This window comes from Pantherophis guttatus, chromosome 1 (genome assembly GCF_059756535.1).
Source record: "Pantherophis guttatus breed Tessera chromosome 1, ASM5975653v1, whole genome shotgun sequence".
Lineage (NCBI taxonomy): Eukaryota > Metazoa > Chordata > Lepidosauria > Squamata > Colubridae > Pantherophis > Pantherophis guttatus.
The window spans coordinates 27,747,420-27,767,255 of NC_142063.1; the positions used below are offsets into that span (position 1 = coordinate 27,747,420).

General features: G+C 39.1%; 1 protein-coding gene across 3 annotated transcripts; it reads left to right on the forward strand.

Moving 5' to 3' along the window:
* The first annotated feature begins 2,593 nt into the window (after window positions 1-2,593).
* Window positions 2,594-19,256, forward strand: KLHDC2 (kelch domain containing 2). Of its 3 annotated transcripts, none has more exons than XM_034433333.3 (15): window positions 2,594-2,678; window positions 3,873-3,927; window positions 4,569-4,741; window positions 5,189-5,268; window positions 6,772-6,889; window positions 9,677-9,792; window positions 10,675-10,756; window positions 11,789-11,872; window positions 12,812-12,892; window positions 12,977-13,035; window positions 15,008-15,117; window positions 16,447-16,519; window positions 17,228-17,315; window positions 18,446-18,498; window positions 18,905-19,256. In XM_034433333.3, the coding sequence occupies exons 3-15, from the start codon at window positions 4,589-4,591 to the stop codon at window positions 19,026-19,028; spliced, it is 1,221 nt and encodes a 406-aa protein (XP_034289224.1). In that variant the 5' UTR covers window positions 2,594-2,678; window positions 3,873-3,927; window positions 4,569-4,588; the 3' UTR covers window positions 19,029-19,256. The 3 variants fall into 3 exon arrangements, with proteins under 3 accessions (XP_034289224.1, XP_034289225.1, XP_087737761.1); XM_034433334.2 differs by having other exon boundaries at window positions 2,662-3,249; XM_087881635.1 differs by lacking the exon at window positions 2,594-2,678 and adding an exon at window positions 2,720-2,829.
* Window positions 19,257-19,836: the final 580 nt, after the last annotated feature.

Sequence of the window (19,836 nt, forward strand, 5' to 3'; positions counted from 1 at the left end):
ATTTTTTATAATAGACTATCAATAGGCAAGATATAAATGATACTTGCTGCCTTATTCTTTGTGCAGGAATATTTTAGACATTAAAAGGGGAATGTAAGGTTTCCTTCTTATTAGCTGGGTAGCTTGCCAAACAAATAATATTTGGCTAAATGACAATTACCAAAAATGTTCATCTGGTAATAAAGGGGTTTCTTTAAACAAAAGAATAGGTCTAAAAGCTATACTAAAATTATTGAGGTGAATTTTTTTTCCTGGGATAAAAATATACATGGATGCCCCAGTATTTGCTAATTTCAGGTTTATTTTGATGATTTGGATTTTGGACAGATACAATAGATAAATAGGTATTCAAAGGAGTATCAAAGTGGAAAATGCTAAGCGATGTTCTTTCAAGATAAAATCAATTTTAAAAGGGGATTGGCATTGCAGAATACTGTGCGGAAACATTTAGTTCCTCTATATAGTGTCCTTATTACTTCCTGTAAATACTAGGAAAGGCTTGAAGTGTTGGAAGAAATATCCATATGGTTCAGTTCCAAGCTGGGAGAAAAACACTGGAAATACGGAGGCTGATTGGAAAGATGGTTTAATGATGAACAGAATCACCAGTGTTTATGGTTCTCATGCAGCTGACAAAATGGAGTTGGGAGGGGGAGGTTATACTTTCTTTGGGCTTTGTATTTGAGCTTCCTGTTCCTGTGCAAGAACATGTCCTTTAATATTCTATTGGCTGTTGCCTGATTCCTATGGGGTCATGTAGGCGTTATATAGGGGTCGTAGTGGCTCTATAGGCAAAAGAGAAAATGCAAATCCTAGGTGTTTGAGCTAATCTGGTCAACCTCTGACTTATCTGAGCTCCCAGGTTTGAAGTTTGGACTGCTCTGGGATGGTGCAATGAAGGGGCGTGTCTTCTGAAAGGGTATTGGGCAATTCCTATTGTGGCTTAATGGCTTTCATCCTGTCTTGGGTGAGGGGCTACTTCTAATTCTGCCTTTGTTCAGACTTTGCTGCAGGGAGTTTCAAAATATCCTGTCTTGAATGGATTTCTGCCTGCAGTATTTGCTTTGCTTATGAATAGAGCTATCTAGATACTTGTCTTTCTCTTTCAATAAGCTCTTTATCTCTTAAGTGCTAGCATCAACTGTGGGCTATTAAGAAAGACTTGGGAGCTGCTTCCTGCCTCTAAAAAACATGTTTCTTCATTTCTCATTTAGGGAAATACAATATTCCGCCTTTTTAATATTCCTCAAAATATTTCATTCTTCGGGGAGCGGGGCTTCCCACAGAAGGACCCTGCAAAAAAAGCATGTTGAAAGGAAAGGTGGAATCCCAAGGACAGTCATGTAAGAAAATTTGAGGGGAGAATTGAAAAGTGCCTAAAAAAAGAGCAAGCCTCTGAACAGAAGCACTCAATTGCAGCATTTTATTTCATTTTTCCCTTTCAGTCAGCCTGACCCTATTGCTAGTGGGGATAAGGACCTCAGATGCAATGTCATTGAATACAGCAAGGTGGGCAAAAGTGCATTCTCTGGTTCACACTTAATTGTTGCCTCTGAGCATCATTGATAAATTGTTTGTACAATTTCTCACCATTTTGAGGGAAGCATGTTAAAATTAATGCAACTTTTAATGCAGATCAAGAAAATTCAGCTTAATTATTTCTGATGTCGTTGTCACATGCACTTTTCTTAGCATGGATAAAACAGTTTGCCATTGCTTCTGAATTGTTTTTTCAGTTTGCTAATCTAAGGAGTTTCTTTTGTTTTTGCATGCAAATATTAAGCAGATCTAATCCTTTGTTTTTATTTACATTAGCCAAGACCAGAACCAGACTTACTATTGTAACTTCTAAGTTTCCCCAATTGGGGAAACTAATTCTGCTAAATTCCAATATGACTTTTAGTAATATCAATCTCTCAAAATTTTTATGGCTAGGTGTAGAGAAGTCATGGGTGTGCATGTTGTGTAAGTTCTGCCACAACTAACATGCATTGCCCAGAATGCAGCTTAAGGCGATTGCCCAAACATTAAAATGATTAGAATGATGTGGTTTTGTACAATCAACAGCCTCCGCAGTTCACAGAATAATTTCCAGCCAAGTGTATACAATAGTTCGCATTTTATACATTTCAGCTCTGAAGCCCAATTCACCCACACTAACAAGCAGTTTGATGTTGAAAAACGAAAGGCTCCCCTCTGCAGGGCACGGTACCTAATAACACAAGCTAGCAAAGTGATTTTGGACGACAAAGCAGAAACAACAATAAAACAAATTAACAATCCATTCACTTACACCACTACTAATATCACTAATAATTTGCCACCCGCCCAGAACTGATACAGCTGCATCTTTCTACCTAATGTTGGGAACGCCCCATTAATTCGCCAAATCCCGCGAAAGATCTTAGAAGCTGTTTTTTGGGGGGTTTAACGTGAAACACCGATTCCCGCTTCGTGCTGCGCCTACATCACAGAAATCAGAAATACGGGTTTGTCCTTAAACCACGGATAAACATCTCACGGGAAGACCTCCAGGAAAGTAATTCCACGCCTGGCCTGAAGAGGGAGGAAAAACGAAAGGCGACCTTTCACCAGAGGGGCGGGGCTTCTGACAATGGGTGGGGCGGATGTCTGTTCTGCGTCGCCGAATGTTGACAGTCTGAAAGACCCGGCATACAGTAAGGCGGAGGATTGGGGGAAGGGATCCTTCCCCCACTTCAGCTTAAATTGAGGGGAGGGGGGGGCGGTCGTGAAATCAGTGAGCTGATAAAGCGGTTGACGTTAATGGCGTCCCGCTCTTTTAAGCTCCCTCTGCGGCAGAATGAGGAGGTGGAGATACTGTTCGGACAGAGCAGGGAGGAAGAGGGGCGCCTTTTGGGAACATTTTAAGAACGAGCCTAACGTGACCCTAAAACATGAGTCCCATAAAGGCAAACGTAGCGGTGGTTCCTTCATTTTGTGTTAGGGAGGAGGATGTGGGAGGGGATCCATGAAAATACACCATAAGCTCATGTCAACACCAAAGATTTCATGGCTGCTTTGGGTTGTGCTTTTGTTTCATCGACGCACAACCTCCCAGTCTTGAGGCTGACAATGAGGGTGGGAAGCTCAGGTTTCTTTCATGACTAGGAAAAAAGAAAATAGTTGAAAACCAGCTTTTCCTTCTCCCGTCACCTGCTTTCCATCTTTTTCTGGCCCAAGGTTGATTTTTCTATTGAAAGCATTGGTGACAGCCTCGGTTGTTAGCAGGTGAAGGTTTTTGGAGCATCTCCGATTAATCATATTCTGGATTTTCTTACTGTTTCTGTTTTCTTCCTGGTGATGCCCACTGTGGTTTACAAGAGAAGTTCTGAATAAGAATTTCAGCATAATTAAATAATTATTATTTTTTGCAGAAGATTGGGAAGAGATGTGTGGGTGACTTTGTGTTAACTTGATAAAGGTTCCCTATTGGAAGTTAAATAATTCTGAATGTGCATTCTCTTGGGATTGTATATCTTGGTCAAGCATGATAATTCATATGGACTATTTTTTTTCTTTTCATAATCCTCACTGTTTTGAGACATATTTTATCTTTACAAGGAGCAAACATAACAGGTTGAGGAAATTACACCAGGACCCAATAAATTGAGACAATTTTTGTCTGATTGCCAATCTTCCATCCTTAGTGAAGGTTGTTGAGAAGATAATTGGTTTACAGTTCTAGACTATCCTGGAAGAATTGGATTATTTGGCCCCCTTTCAGTCAGGATTCAGGCCTGGTTGTAGTATCAAGACTATTGTAATATGTTCAGTGGGTTATGAAAAATCTAAAAAAAAAAAATCAGTCTAATTCAAAACTGTCTTGGTGTTCTCTTTGTTTTCTTGTACAGTGCCTACGCAGTCTGCAGAGTTGGAAAAGCAAATGCAGTTCTAAAGTGCATACAGGTAGTCCCTGACCACAATAAGAACTGGAAAATTTATCGTTTAGGGGTGCATATTAAAAGAGACATTACATGACTGCACCCGATCTTACAACCTTTTTACCATAGTCATTAAGCGATACATTGCATGACCACAACTTGCAACCTCCTGCTAACTTCCCCATTGACTTCGCTTGTCAGAAGCTGGCTGGGAAGGTCACAAATCGTATGAACATAGGTTGCTATTATGGTTGTAAATGTGTGATGTTGCCAAGCACCCAAATCACAATCATATGATTGCGGGGATGTTATGACAGTCGTAAGTCATTTTTTTCAGTGCTGTCATAACTTTCAATGGTCACTAAAAGAATGGTTATTAAGCAAGTACTACCTTTAGACCTAAACTATAGCTGGCTTCTGCCCTGCTGATGTAAAAAAAAATCTGGTTTCTCAAGATAAGCAATCTCTACCAATCCTAGGAAATTTGAAAGTTATTACATATAAGAAAAGCGGGTGAAAGTTAGTTTTCTGGGACTGCCGAAGGCATTTTTCAATCTAAATATTTAGTACGGATGGAGAAAAAAGCTTTGAGGAGGGGGGGTTGCTACCTTTTGGTTAAGTATATTTGAAATTGCCACAATCCATTCCTGCTTTCTATTTTTGAAGGATAATATCCTATTATCAGTATGGCAGATGACAATGAAGAATTGCCAGCAGAGGAAGATCTGCCTGAAACAGAAGAAAATTTGGAACAGCTGAGCATGGGCAGCCCACCTGAACGGAGTGGTCATGTGGCTGTTACTGATGGAAAATGCATGTTTGTTTGGGGTGGATATAAGGTGAGGGTTTTGGTAATATGCAAATTGGTGCAATCCCTGTTGCATGCTGATACAGAAATACATTTCAAATGTATTTATTTTTTAAGCTTAATTTTAAATTGCTTCTCTTCTAAAATAAGAGTTATCCCACCATTTTGTATGTTTGCATTTGATAAGCATTCCCATCATTTTGTCTTGGCTAAAAAATTATAAGCTATATTTTGATATGTTGAGATGAAAATAAAAAGCCAGGTATAAAATGATTTGAGGGAATAGGATTGGCATTTCACAAAAGAGGCATTGCCTTTTTTGAGCCCAGAAATGATATGCTTATCAATATATATTTGGGCGTGAGGGATAGTTCGTAATCTGTGTGCTGTAACTAGCATAAAAAGTCTGGGATGCTTCTCCGTTGCTATATTTTATTAAACTGAAGCATCTTCCTTCCTTCCTTCCTTCCTGATTCAGAATGCTCAAGTGAGGGGCATTTATGACTTCTATCTGCCAAGAGATGAAATCTGGATCTATAACATGGAAACTAAACAATGGTAAGGCACTTAAATGACTTCCATGGATACCCTTCACCCCTTCCGTCGGAGGATGGAATTTTTGTCATGTGTAGTTACATGCAATTACTGATTTTTAGAAGGAGTCAGAAAAAAGTTTCACAAGACTCATGACAGTTGCCTTTCTACCCTTGTTCTGGGTAAGAACTGGAGGGATTCAGTTGCAAAACATGGGCGTGAGAAAGGATGCAGTATCAACAGCAGAGGCCAGGAAAAAAGAGAAGCTTTGCTGCTGGAACTTGAAACAATAGAACCACAGATTTTTTTTTCTTTCATTGTTTCAATTCAATTTTATAGATAATGTCTTTAATTTAAAAAGACATTACAGGTAGTCCTTGACTTATGACCAAATTAAGCCCAAAATTTCTGTTGCTAAGTGAAGCTAAGTGAATTTTGCCCCATTTTTCTTGCTACCGTTGTTGCATGAATCACTGCACTTGTCAAGTTTGTAAGATGGTTGTTAAGTGAATCTGGCTTCCCCATTGATTTTGCTTGTCAGCTATTGTTGCAATAGCTGATCACATGACCCCAAGGCACTGTAACTGTCATAAATTATGAGTCAGTTGCCAAGCATCTGAATTTTGATCACGTGACCACAGGGATGGTGCAACGGTCGTAAGTGTGAAAAATGGTCATGAGTCACTTTTATCAGTGTTGTAACTTTGAACAATCAGTAAATGAACTGTTGTAAGTTGAGGACTACCTGTATCTCCTCTTATCTGCTTATCGACTTTAATGTTTCATAGAAAAAAAAAATTATGAGGGGTTTTCTTTCAAATTCCTTGGGGGTGGGGGGTGGGGGGCGCAGGCATGGAGAGAGTATTCCATCCTTCAGGGATCTTACAAGAGAAGGGCTGCCATATCATCCAGAGTCTGCAGATTCACTGGATCCTTGCTCAGTGAAGAGACCAGACGGGCAGATTCAGTTTTCATAAGGTTATTGCCTGATGGATTTGTTTAAAGTCCTTTGTGGCTTGATACCAAAGCACCCAAGGACTCCTTCAGTCTACTTTTCCTGCCCAGGTAATATACTTGCTATATAAAGCGATCTAGGGCAGAAAGAATCTTTATAATGTCATAGCTGTAGAATTCACTTCCCCAAATTTGCTTGGAACCTAGCTTTCTTTCCTTTAATATCAGAAATACATTTCCTCCCCCCAATGTTTTAATTCTGTTTAAAACCAACCTAATCATACTTTGCTAATGCTGTGTTTATTACATTTGAATTTTAAAAGATGTGATTTCTGTTCATATGGCATCCTGAAAAATAACATCGTTACCAAGGTACCTATCGCAAAAAAAATAAGGGCCTGCATTTTGGGGAAGGCAGGTGCTGCTGGGCCAACTAGCTTCTAATCAGTATGTGCTAAATAAGCAGTGTATCAAATTGATTCCCAGTGTTGTGAAGGACAGCTAAGCATTGAAGATAAAAAGTTTTCTTGTTTGATTCAAGCTCATTTTTTTTTTTTGCCTCTTCCATCTTAGGACAAAACACAGAACAACGGGAGATGTGCCTCCCTCTATGTCAGGAAGCTGTGCTGTCTGCATGGACAGGGTTTTTTATCTGTTCGGAGGGCACCATGATTGTGGCAACACAAATAAGGTCAGTGATTGGGAATGTCTCAAACTCTGATCCATCTGTGAATTTTCTTTTTTTTTTTTCCAATTTCCCAAAAAAAAGTCCCACAGTTTTGCACGCAAATGACAGTCTCTTATCAAGTGTTTAGAATGTGTAAAGATCCATATGGAAATTGAAAGAGAATTCATTGCCCCATTTTTGGGTGGCTGATTGTTTTTTGTGTATTATGAATACATCCTGAGTGTGTCAGTACAGTGGTACCTTGATACTCAACTGCTTTGAAATTCATTGAATTTGCTACTCAATACATTTTGACGTGACAATTTTGTCCCGGCATTTGGGGCTCATTTCTTTAGTACTCAACGCACAAGCTAGAATTTGTCAGTGTCAGCTGCCTTGTGGCTCACTACATTATTCCTAATGGGAAAAATTTGTTCAGGCCTCATTACTTTTGGTACTCATCAAATTTCCTGGAACCAATTAACAATGAGTACCAAGATAACACTGTACATTGTAAGTACCTCTGTGATTTCATTATATATGAGTCATACAGCTACTGTTACAAGATGGATAACCATAGAAATCAAATAAATACATAGATTAATGGTATGCTGCCTACCCCATGGACTCTAGGGATTTATGGTCATAAAGACACCACTATCAATTATAAACCTACTGTAATAGCCTTGGAAATTCTTGGCCTGTGTCTTCACAGTTAAAAGTTTTCTCTTCAAAAGAGCCTAATTCTCACTGCCTTCCTGAACATTAATAGGGTGGCAGCTATCTTGATCTCTGTAAGAAGCAAGTTACTCCAGAGTCAGGGTTTTGCCACCAAGAAGGCTATCCTTCTGATCTCCACTCACTTAACCTCTTGAGGATGGGAGCCCAAAAAGGTCGTTCCCACTAGCATGTATTAGGTGGGCAGATTGCACCTGCAGTAGATAGTCCCAAAGATATTGCAAACCCCAGCCATAAAGGTTTTAGAAATAATGACCAGGATCTTGACCTAAGCCAAGAAGCGGGGAATTTTGTGCTCCACTGTGGCAATAAATCTTCATTTGAAAGAGGCAAAAATGGCTGTGAATAAGAGTGTGCTGGTGTCCATATTGTTATGTGGAAGAGAAAGATAAATATCTCAGGAGAAGCATAAAAATATGCTGAATTCAGTGAGCATGTAGAAAGCCAGTTTGGTATAGAAGTTAAGGCATCAGGTTAAAAAGCAAGAGACCATAATTAAAGTCCCATCTTAGCCATGAAAGCCAGCTGGGTGACTTTGGGTCAGTCACTTTCTCTCAGTCCAACCTACCTCACAGGGTTGTTGTTGTGGGGAAAATAGGAGAAGGAGGTGTGTTGGATATTTTCGCTGCCTTGAGTTATTTGTAAAATAATAAAGGCAGGATACAAATAAATAAGTGTAGTAAAACAAGAAAGATATAGAGTCAAGAATGAATGGGGATTGGGAGTGAACCCTATGAAGATGTACATTGAGTTGGTTTGGCCCCATGGAGAGAATTGAATTAGGACTGAAACACAGAACACATAGATATAAGAAGAGACAAATGGTTGATAGCAAAGGAAAGATTAAGGAAGTTGTAGTTGAATGGTGATCGCCAAAAAGAGAGAGACGAGAAATTAAAAAAACAAAGAACAAAGTGGCATACAGATGTGGTTGAAGCAAAGGTGCAGTACAAAGATAGAAATGGAGAAGGAGAGCAAATGGTTTTGTCTAATCAAATCTAGCTGTATTTTTTTCTCTCATGCCTTTAATTTATTTGTTCTATTTCTTACTTCCTTTCTGTGGTTTGCATAATGTTACTGAACCTGAAAGGGGGGAATAGCATGATGGGTATATTAGATAAATAAATAAATGTAAACCCAGAAAGAGTTCTGATCAAATGGGCTTTGAGGATCTTTAGAGAAAGTTGTATATTTATTTGTTTATTTTTATTTGTATTTTGTGTTTCTTTCTTCAAGTTAAATTGTTAAAAGTTTTTCATCTGCTCTATCAGATGCAATTCAAACTATATAGTAGTCTAATGAAATCAATGTTATTTTTCATACAAAGATTTTCTTCTACATATTTTGAGAGCTTATCAAAGTTTAAGTTCTACTTTTCTTGGTGAGAGTTAACGCATGTTCCTCCTCAAACAAGTTTCATAATAATAAAATCTATTCCAGTAGTAAAAGTAGTAATAAAACTTTTTTCCCAAGTGTTATTACACAGTTTTTAAGATGGACTGCATATCTCTGACATTTCAGCTGGCTGTCATTTTCTATTTCCTGTCTCCCCAAAATATATCCCCCAAACCTAAGTGAAGATGTTCCCATTTTTCAGTAATCTCTTTTTATCCGTAACCCTTTTTTCTATTGCTTTTGTCAGAGGAATTTTTCCTCTTCGTGTTTGGTTTCTTGTAAACTTACTTGTCCTTTGTCCATATTTGGGAAATTCATTCACAGACTTCTACTTCTTTTGCCAGCTGGACTGGTTTTTGGGAAGGAAGGTTATTTTTGTTTGATGCGGAAGTTAACAGCCTTAGTAGAATGGTGAATATAAAACTCCTTAGTGACCCAAAGAAAACTCTACAGTTATTCCTTCTCTCCTGAAAAGAAAGATCAGCTTTTGCTGTTTGTGCAGAAATGAAGTTTACTGCTACAAATTAAGTAATAGGTTTGTCATGAAATGCCTGTTGGGTTTGGGGGCTTTGAGAATTAGGGATTCTAAATTGATGTGACATAATCCAAAAGAGATGAGACTTAATTTTTGCCATGGAATTGGAAAGTCCAAGATCTGTTCTCTTTATTTCTTTGCAGTTCTACATGCTAAATTCCAGATCAAATGACGGAGTGTTGCAGTGGATCAAAGTGGACTGCCAGGGTATTCCTCCATCATCAAAAGACAAGCTCGGAGTATGGGTTTATAGAAATAAGTAAGCAACTATCAACTATTCCAAAAATCTGTTATTTTTCTTGGAAACAATTGTGTGATATATTCTGCTACTTATTTTTTTTAAAAAAATCAGAAAAATGAACTTTTATATTATGTTTAAAAGTTGGAATGGAAATGGAAAAAATGGAACTGCTTTGCTCCATTTTCCTCAGTTTATTCTTGTAATTGGATCATTTTGTACGTAACCATATCTAAGTGGTGGCTTCAGACAGGGATTCTAATGTAAACATAAAACTAAAAACCAATACAGCTTACCAATATTTGAGAATAATTTAAAATGTTGGAGTTACTAATAAGAATCAGTCATCTAAAACATTATATTAATTGAAACTATCAGCACCAATCGAAACCACCTGACATTGCATAGGTTTCATTTCACTTAGAGAATTGATCTAAACTGCTGAGAATTTTTGATATCCAAAAAGGGAGCCTGTAATTATGTCCTGCCCAATTTCCCTGTTAGAAGCAGTTTATGAACATTAAAAAGACTACTGCAGTCTTAAACGTCTTTTTGAAATATGTAAAAAAAATCTGAAAAACTGCATTTGAAATATCATTCCCATACTTTTAGGTGTGTTGTATTGCAACTGCCATAACCCCAGTAGTCGTACTCACTAACAATTATATATGATACAAATTTGGAAAGATAAAATTATCTAATCTCATAGCTACTCATTTGGATTCCCTTCCCTGTTCTCTTTGTTTATTCACAAAACACTGTGTAAACCCTATGAACCAAAAATGGTTGTTCTATCTAATTTAAATACAAAATTTCTACTAAATATAAAATAATTACAGTAATCTATCATGATAGTTTATTGTTGTGGTTTATTTTTTTTCCCCCTTATATCGTTTTGAACAGACTTATATTCTTTGGTGGCTATGGCTATTACCCAGATGTGGAGCAGATTGGGACCTTTGAGTTTGATGAAACCTCTTTTTGGGTAATTCATTTTATTTTTCTGAGCTGGAATTTTTTTAATGGAAAGTTGGAACTCAACCACGACTTGGCAAAGATGGGTTTCTTCTTACCATCTTTGCGGTCATGATATTGTGTGGAAAGAATTATATCTCAATAATAAATGCAGGCTTTGTTTTTAAGTCAGCTTGCTGGCTACATTTTGCATATATTTGAGAAAAGGGGATTCCCTTTGAAAGGGGCCCATAAGGTTCTAAGTAACAGAAAAGCCAAATTTATCCCCAAAAGATTTTGCATAGGAACTGTTCAGAATTTAATCCCTGCTAAAATGAAGGACTCGAAAGACTTTGAGAAATTGCTGCCTGCATTGCTGCCTTCCTAGTCCTGACTTTAGTAAATAAGAAAAACTTGTTATCTAAGACAGTACAATTATTCAAGAATTCTATTTATAGAAGCAAATTCAGTTTGATTTCATTTGGGGGATTATCTTAACCTGTCTAGAACAGTTTTTTTAAAAGTTTTTTTTAAATATAAACACTCCATCTTCTCTTAAACAGTGTGTCATCTGGATACAAATATCTCTGTGCAATAACCATCAGAATTTACAACAACATTCACTACATTGATATTAATTCTCTAATCTTACAATATATTAAACAATTGAGCATAGTAAACTTATTCATTTTCCCCTCTTAACGTATCTTCTGCCTGTCTAGAACTGTTGATATGCGGTGAGACAACATGTCCTCCCCCACTTCCTTCTAGATGCAACTAACCATGATTAAAAAGATCTATGATTTTGAAAGCTAATTGCTTCCATTCTAGGCCAGGTGTTAAAAACCCCACAAAATTGCAAAAAAGAACCGAATGTACACTCATGCAGCACTTTTCATTCGGCTTGACTGCCTTTCTGTCAATTTGAATGTCTGCAAGGCAACTCACAAGTCAAAAAAAAGGAATGATTTAAAAATAATTCTAGACATGCTACTTTAGTTAGAAATGTTGAAATGTTTAGCTATAGAAAACATTATAACTTTGTGTCTGTTTCTGGCTCTAGAATTCAGGTCTTCCCAGAGGGTGGAATAATCATGTACATGTCCTAGATACGGAGTCATTTACTTGGAGCCAGCCTGTGACTACGGTAACTCTCAAATAAATTTCTCTATGGCAGCTTTAATCTGCCAAATGTCCAGGATCCTGTTGTTCTCCCAGTGTGGATCACCTGGGCACTAATCTTTCTATTGGTGTAAAAGTGCTCCAATGGTGTGGTAATTAACAGTAACAGTCCCAGTTCAACTCCTACCTTTGATTCTAGTAGATTTATATCAGCAATGCTTTCTCAATCCCGTCCCCCTGGCTGTGTTTTTGTTATTGTGTTGTTAATTACAAAAATGGTAAAAAACAGCTGGTTTATCTCTCAAGGCTCCTGCAGAGATAAGACTGTTTTATGTGGAAGAGAGATTTTTCTATTAGTGGCCTGGGAAACAAAGGGGAGACAGACACAGTTTTATACCAGGGAGGTCCATCATAACTTTGAACAATCAGTAAACAATCGGCCGCAAATTGAGGACTACCTTTTGACTACCTGTATCTTCCCTAACCTAGCACTCTCCAGTTGTGTTAATGACACCGTTGGTCATTTTCAGTATGAGTGGTAGAAGTTTTAGTTCCATATATGTTGAAAACATCAGACTGGAGAAAACTGATCTAAAGAGTACATTTGAGATAATGTTATATTCCAGGGGTTCCCAACCTCTGGGCCGCGGACCACCACTAGGCCATGAGCTGTTTGCAACCAGGCCACGGAAACAGTGGGCGAACACACATGCACACGCATCTCCACTTGCATGAGCAGCGGACGAGCGCGTGCATGCGTGCTCCATTTGCATGAGAGGCGGGTGCGTGTGCATGTCACTCGTGGAAATGGAGCTGTGCAGGCTTGCTAGCTGCTCATGCGCAGAGCCATCCCCTCCCTCTTCCCGCCCTGCTGCTCCGCAAAGTCAGAAAGGTTGGTGAATTCTGATATATTCCTTTTTCTCAATTGCCTTCAGAATAATATTTTCTGGAATTCTCCTCCCAGGGTAAATCACCATCACCCCGAGCAGCCCATGCTTGTGCTACAGTTGGAAACAGAGGATATGTCTTTGGAGGCAGATACCGAGTGAGTAGGAATGCAGAATGGAGGTACAGTTTCCTCTTGGAGGACCAACTTCTACTAAATCCACGTCTCTCCCTCTCTTCTCAGGAATCTAGAATGAATGATCTTTATTTTCTTAATCTGGAAACATGGGAATGGCAGGAGATGTAAGTAGGTCTTTCTTTCCCTACATAATTGTGCTTCCTTTCAATATGGAATGTTTAAATTTTACAAAATTTATATCCTGCCCTTCTAGGTAATTTCTAAGGTTATGGCCATTTCTCACATTAGACTTTTTGAGGATGAAAGCTGTGACCTTTCCAGGGAAATATTTTCTGCACTTTTTTTCTTGAAAATGGTTCCAGGGTTCCATTTGCAGTATTACATTTAGGATTATCCTAATACTTAGTATTATCACAGCTTAGTATTATCACAGCATACGGAATTTTCTTCAAAAACCAAACTACATGATTCACCAGAAAACTCTTTGGGTCTCAAGAATTTCCACAATGTAGATGTTTGTTCTGTCCCCTCCCACAAGTGGCCTTGCAGAGGCTCAAACAGCCCGGCAGTAACAAACACAGGCTAGAGAGACTGAAGCTGGCCCTTCAATAAATAGTTCTCTTCCAAAGCGTATATCAGTCCAATAGTTACCGGGCAATGTTCCAAAGGTCTTGGCAGACAGCCAGCAGACTAATGCAGGAATGCAGACTCTTCTCAAAAACTCCAAACTAACAGTTGTAACTCCACTGCATCCAAAACGCTAACAAATTATTCACCAAGCCTTTCCAGCCCAGTCACATCCCTTTTATACTTTGTAGGGTGTGGCCCTACGTCTCCTGACCTCACCTCTTAGGACGTGGCAATAGCTGTTCTCTACAACGTCTCCTACGCCTCTTTCTTGCATCCAATAGGGGCTCCCCCTCGTCGTTTATTTATTTTATTTATTTTATTTCAAATTTATATACTGCATCTTCTCCCGAGGGACTCAGGGCGATGTACAGCCAGATAAAAACATACAATACAAACATTAAAAACAATTAAAAGGATATATATTAATTTGGCCCCAATTTAAGATAACAAACCAATTAAAAAATATTTAAAAATATGTTAAAAAATATGTTAAGCCAGCCCGGCTTGCTGAAAAAAGAAAGTTTTAAGGGCACAGCGGAAGGCACCGAGGTCTTGGATTCTCCTTATCTCTGGGGGCAGCTGATTCCAGAGGGTAGGTGCCCCCACAGAGAAGGCCCTCCGCCTGGGGGTCACCAGCCTACATTGTTTGGCTGATGGCACCCCAAGGAGGCCCTCTCTGTGGGAGCGCACAGGTCAGTGGGAGGTCATCGGTAGCAGCAGGTGGTCTCGAAGATAACTAGGTCCTATGCTATGGAGCGCTTTAAAGGTGGTAACCAACACCTTGAAGCGCACCCGGAAGACCACTGGGAGCCAGTGCAGCTCACGCAGGAGCGGTGTTATGTGGGAGCGCCAGGTGGCTCCCGTGATTACCCGCGCGGCCACATTCTGGACCAGTTGGAGCCTCCGGGTGCTCCTCCATGTCGTTACTGGCCTTTGTTTCCTCCTCAATTTGGCTGGGGTCCATAGGCACGTCAGCAACTGTCAGTTCTTGCTGACTCACCAGTAAAGACGGCCCCTCTGGCACATAGCTCGTGACAGCTTCCTCCTCCTCCATATCATCCTCCGAATCAGCATGCAAAGATAAATCAGCCTCCGGGGCTGGGGTCACAACAATGTTCTTCCCCTTTATCTTGACAGATCTCTCTCTCAATCTAGGGATCTCTATAAAGTTCTGTATTTTTATCCACCGCTTGTAAAATGTTTACAGTTTTGCCTATAGAGGTTCTCTGTCATCCAGATCATGGTTGTCCCAAAGGTGTTTTTTTGTTTTTTTTTTAAAAAGGCAACTGAACTTTCTGATTTTTCTTTAAGACATTTTGTTAGTTAGAACTGAAGAAGCTTCTTGGATGAGAAGCAAAATGTCTTAAAGAAAAATCAGAAAGTCCAGTTGACCTTAAAATAAAAAGTACCTTTGAGACAGTTTACAATTTTACCCCCAGGGTAGACATTTCTGCCCCTGTGAGCCTCGGTTTTCTGACTTGGTGTGTTCTTCTCCTCCCCCCACAGAGTTGTGCAGGGCATTTGCCCTGTTGGACGATCTTGGCATTCTTTAACCACCATTTCCTCAGACCATCTCTTCCTCTTTGGTGGCTTCACCACTGACAAGCAGCCACTCAGTAAGTAAATTTTAGAAGCGTAGATACCATCTTCAGTTTCTCAGATTACTGGTTTTTTCAGGGAAGAATCCTTAATTCTGTGCCTTGGATTTATTTTTGCTTCCATCTGATGATTTCACAAGCCCCTTTAAATCATTCGTCTTCTTTTAATGACCCTGTAATCCCTTGCAGGGTAGAGTCTGGGCAACTGAATGGAGCTAGCAGAGTGTTTTAATGGCCGGATGCCCTTCCTGTTGCCAATGTGGAGTTTTGTTCAGCAGATACATTCTCAGTGTGCCCAGAGAGAGAAATCACTGCCTCTACCTAGGATTGAACTATAGCCTCCTGATTTGTGAGGCGAGAGATCCTCCTCTAGGCCACTGCCCCACTCCTTTCACAAGCACCTTTAAATTGGGGGGGGTAGTATAATCCAATAAATGTATGGAATGTTTCTTTCATCACCATTGTCCCACTTTACAGAGTTGCTTTATACAGGTAGTCCTCGATTTACAACCACAATGGAGCCCAAAAATTATGTTGCTTTGTTAAGTGATTTTTCCCGTTTTACAACTTCTCTTGTCATAGTTGTTAAGTAAATCGTTGTAGTTGTTAAGTCAGTAACCCGGTTGTTAAGTGAATCTGGCTTCACCATTGACTTGTCAGAAAATCGCAAATGGTGATCACATGATCCCGGGCTCTAGTTGTGTTACATGTAGTAAATATTTGGCATCTTGTTGGGTATCATTCTATTTTTCTCTAATTACAGTGATTACAGTGTATTTATGAAATAGAGCCTGGAAATATCTGTACCATTTCATGATTGGTGCGGTGTCCTAGAAGTGGAGCTCTCGCCTCACAATCAGGAAGCTGTGAGTTCGATCCTAGATAGAGGCAGATATTTCTCTCTCTGGGCACACTGAGAATATATCTGCTGGGGAAAAAAACTCAGTATTGGCATCCGGCCAGTAAACACTCAACTCCATTCAGTTGCCCAGACTCCACCCCGCAAAGGGATTATGGGGTCGTTAAAAGAGGATGATGATTTCATGGTAATTTCTTTGCCAGGGATGAGGATTCCAAATTATTTAAGAAATAAATTAAATTAATGAGAGGACTTTTTTTAAAAAAAATGTACCATAAAGAATATAGTTATATGGGGCATCTTGTAGTTGGCCTTCAAATATGTAGCCCTTGAGCTCTGTGGTAGCAGTGGTAGGTCTTCTCAGGAGAGCCCAGAGCCTCAGGTGATGCCTTTAAATCTGTACTTTGGCCCATCTTGTGACCAACCTAGTTCCTTTGGGCAGCACTGAAAACATGCCTTCAAAGTTAAAATATCTCTTTACATTGCAGGTGATGCCTGGATCTATTGCATCAGTAAAAATGAATGGATACAGTTTGAACACAACTATTTAGAGAAACCTCGGTAAGACAGTGGCAAAAGAACTGTATTGTATTTCTACATCCCAAATTCACTACAGCAATCTTCCCCAGCTTCATGTGTCCAACTGTCATGCATCTTGACTTCAGTCAACAAGACACTGTTACAGTACAGCAGGATTTTTCAAACTTGGTAACTTAAGTTGTGTGGCCTGGGAATTCTTGGAGTTGAAGCCCACATATTTTAAAGTTGGCAAGCTTGAAAAACACTGCAGTATATTAACCCTCAGAAAAATGTTTTGCTGGTTTATCTGACTTTTATTTTTGCCACTCTGAGCAGTATCTTTTGCAGCATAATTGGGGAGAGAATGATTGAGAATATTAAGCTTTTTTCCCATTTCTATGTTTTCAAAGTCCCCTGTCAAAATGCAAGAAAGATTTTTAAAAATGGAATATTGTGAAGCAGTTATGGCTTGCTGCTGCAAAAATATCAAATCATACATTTTCTTGGTTTTGTTATTTATGAGTGGAATATAAGGACCTATAGAAAAATGCAATCTAATACAGTAAATTCCAGTTGCTATACACTTGATGGGGTTGTTGATATACTCCCCCATCCAATTTTTACTTAGCTTGTAGTTTGCAACTGAAGCTGTAGTTACTGTGATTTGTGAAGTCTTACAGACTCCTGTACCCTTGACTCTTTTGTGTTTGTCCTGTTGCATTCTCAATGGTGCAAATGTTCTATCTGCAGACTCTGGCACACTGCCTGTGCAAGCGATGAGGGAGAAGTGATCGTCTTTGGGGGCTGTGCCAGCAATTTACTTGCCCATCACAAAGCGGTAAGTTCTTTTTTCAGGTCTATGTGGGTTTTTTTTTTCAGTTCACTGGCTTTGACTGTGTATAGAGCACAAAGCAGCTGGTAGGAAAAGCAGTATATGACTCTCTCTGGTTCGTTTTTACTAAGGAATGATTTCACCAATCTGTTGCAGTGCATTCAGGCCTGGGTTCAGGGCAGCCTGCCCATTTCTTTCCATCTAGCAGTGCAATCATAAGTGCAGCAAAAGGCAGCCCTTTTGTAACCCCAAAAGGGTGGTTTGAAATTCAGCTGGTGATTTATTTAGCATCAACCACAATAAATGTTGTCCTTAACCTGTCAACAGTGCGGGATCAGGTTCAACTCAGATTGACTTCCTGAAGGTACTTAATAGACAGTCTTTTTTATTAGACTGTGTTGTTTCTGTGCCATATATATGTGGGTATATGCATAATTTTGTACTTACTTAGTCATGTTTATGTAGTGTATATTGGAGGTTTTCTTTTCTGTATGCAATGAAATTTCATTTTAATGTATGCCAAGCTGTTCCATTCCATTCCATTCCATTCCATTCATAAATTCTGTTTGATACTGAGCCATATTTGCATGGCTATTTCCCCCCATCTATGTTCTTTCATACAAATCAAAGACCTCTGTTCTAGACTATCTTGCTGTATTTGTTTCATGAAAGCACAGAGGACACATTACCCAAGAGTATAAGTGTTGCTTGTTAGCTATAGAAATGATGGAAATAAATATTCGTATGTGCACCAATTGATGTGGAGGGTTGGCAGCTGGTGGCCACAATGCCAGCCTGAGTGGAAGACTGAACTGTGAAAGTGTTTGAGTTACAAAGACTGATGCTCATTAGCATTTTTCATTTACTGAGTCACAGAGATTTATAATAAATAACCTAATTCTTCATTGATTCACTTTTATTCTGCCTTTTGTGAGGAAATCTGAGCATCATAATTTATTGTCTTCACGCACCTTGTGAGGTAGACTTGTTTGAGAAGCTATCTAAAGGCTAGACAAGGATTTTGAAACTCTTATTTCTGATCCAGGTTCAGCAGACTGTTCTCTTCCTTGTGAATTGTAGATTGAGGTTCTCAGTTATGACATTTCAGTTCTAATTGATTGTTTGTTTGCTTTCAGGCACATAGTAATGAGATACTTGTGTTTTCTCTTCAACCCAAATCCCTGGCAAGGTATTTTTAATATTTTAAACTGCTCTTTCCTTTGATAAATATGCAAAATGAGAATTTGAGGATATAAATTTGGCACTATGAGAACAATAATAAATGCTGTATTTATTTTGGTAGGAAGCTGACAGATCTCTTGAGGAAATTTCTAGTCTAGGCCAGTTCCCTCAAACTTGTGTCTTCTACAAGTTCATGAAGCAGACCATTGTTTTTCTATTCAGCCTACGATTACTTGTATCTGTTCTGTTGCCTTAAGAAACCTTCAGTGTTCAACAAATACAATAAGATTCAATAGAAATGGATAGCTGTTCTTATCACCCTTGACCCTGTATTTGTATTGGTATTAAGTAGGAAACAGAAGAACAACAATTTGTCTGAAATTTTAAGTTTCTTTTCATTTACTCCCCTCCAGATTGTGTTTAGAGACCGTTATGTGCTTCAAAGAAATCCTGGCCAGTTCCTGGCACTGCCTTCCCAAGCACCTGCTCCACAAACTCAACCAGCGCTTTGGTAGTAACAACACATCTGGATCATAGGGAGAATCTGCACTGGTCATACTGTATATAGATGGCCTTTCTATAAAAAGATGTAATAATTTTACCATCCCTGAATGACAAAATGACATTTGTATAGATTAAATGTTCTTGTGTTGTAATTAGTGGCAACATTGCTTTGATGTCTTTTTGACTGCATGTGAATAGCTTAGAAAGAGAACCTATTTTTGTGTAAAATTTGGTTGCAATAAATGTTATTATTTAATGCAATTGTGGAGAGATTTGCTATTTCTTCTACACTGGTGCTGGACCAGAAGCCTTGTGTAAGATTGCATTTTGTTCCATATAGCACAACCCCATATTTATTAAATCTAGGGTCAGGGCTCTTCAACGCAGCATAGCCTTACATGCAAAATTAACAGTTTGCCCCAAAATTAATTATTTCTATTATTTCTGATTTCTGAGAAAGGGTAAAAAAAACTGTTTTGGCATCCAGCGTCTCCAATACTAAGAAGCATATTCTGGAATGGGACTTCTGGAGAATTGTGGGTTGAAGTTTCTAATCAGAATGGAATGTACGAAACCTAAGCCAATAATTCTTTTCTTCTAAACATGTATTAAATGCATCATCCGGGTTCATGCTAAATTTTTAAAATTATCCACACAGTCTTCTAATATGGGGGTCCCCAACCCACGGTCCACGGACCAGTGCCACCAGGAACTGGACCATGTGAGTGAAGCCTCATCTGTGCACATGCAGGAAGCATGTGCACATGCAGGAAGCGTGTGAAACCATGCCTTCCTGGTCCGTGGAAAAATTGCTGTCCACGGAACTGGTCAGCGGAACTGG

Bases quoted from the DNA above. Each gene is read 5' to 3' on its own strand.
- KLHDC2 (XM_034433333.3), top strand. From the start codon at position 4,589: ATGGCAGATGACAATGAAGAATTGCCAGCAGAGGAAGATCTGCCTGAA. The intron at 5,269-6,771 runs GTAAGGCACTTA...CTTCCATCTTAG, and splicing joins AACATGGAAACTAAACAATG to GACAAAACACAGAACAACGG. The intron at 16,520-17,227 runs GTAAGACAGTGG...TTCTATCTGCAG, and splicing joins AACTATTTAGAGAAACCTCG to ACTCTGGCACACTGCCTGTG.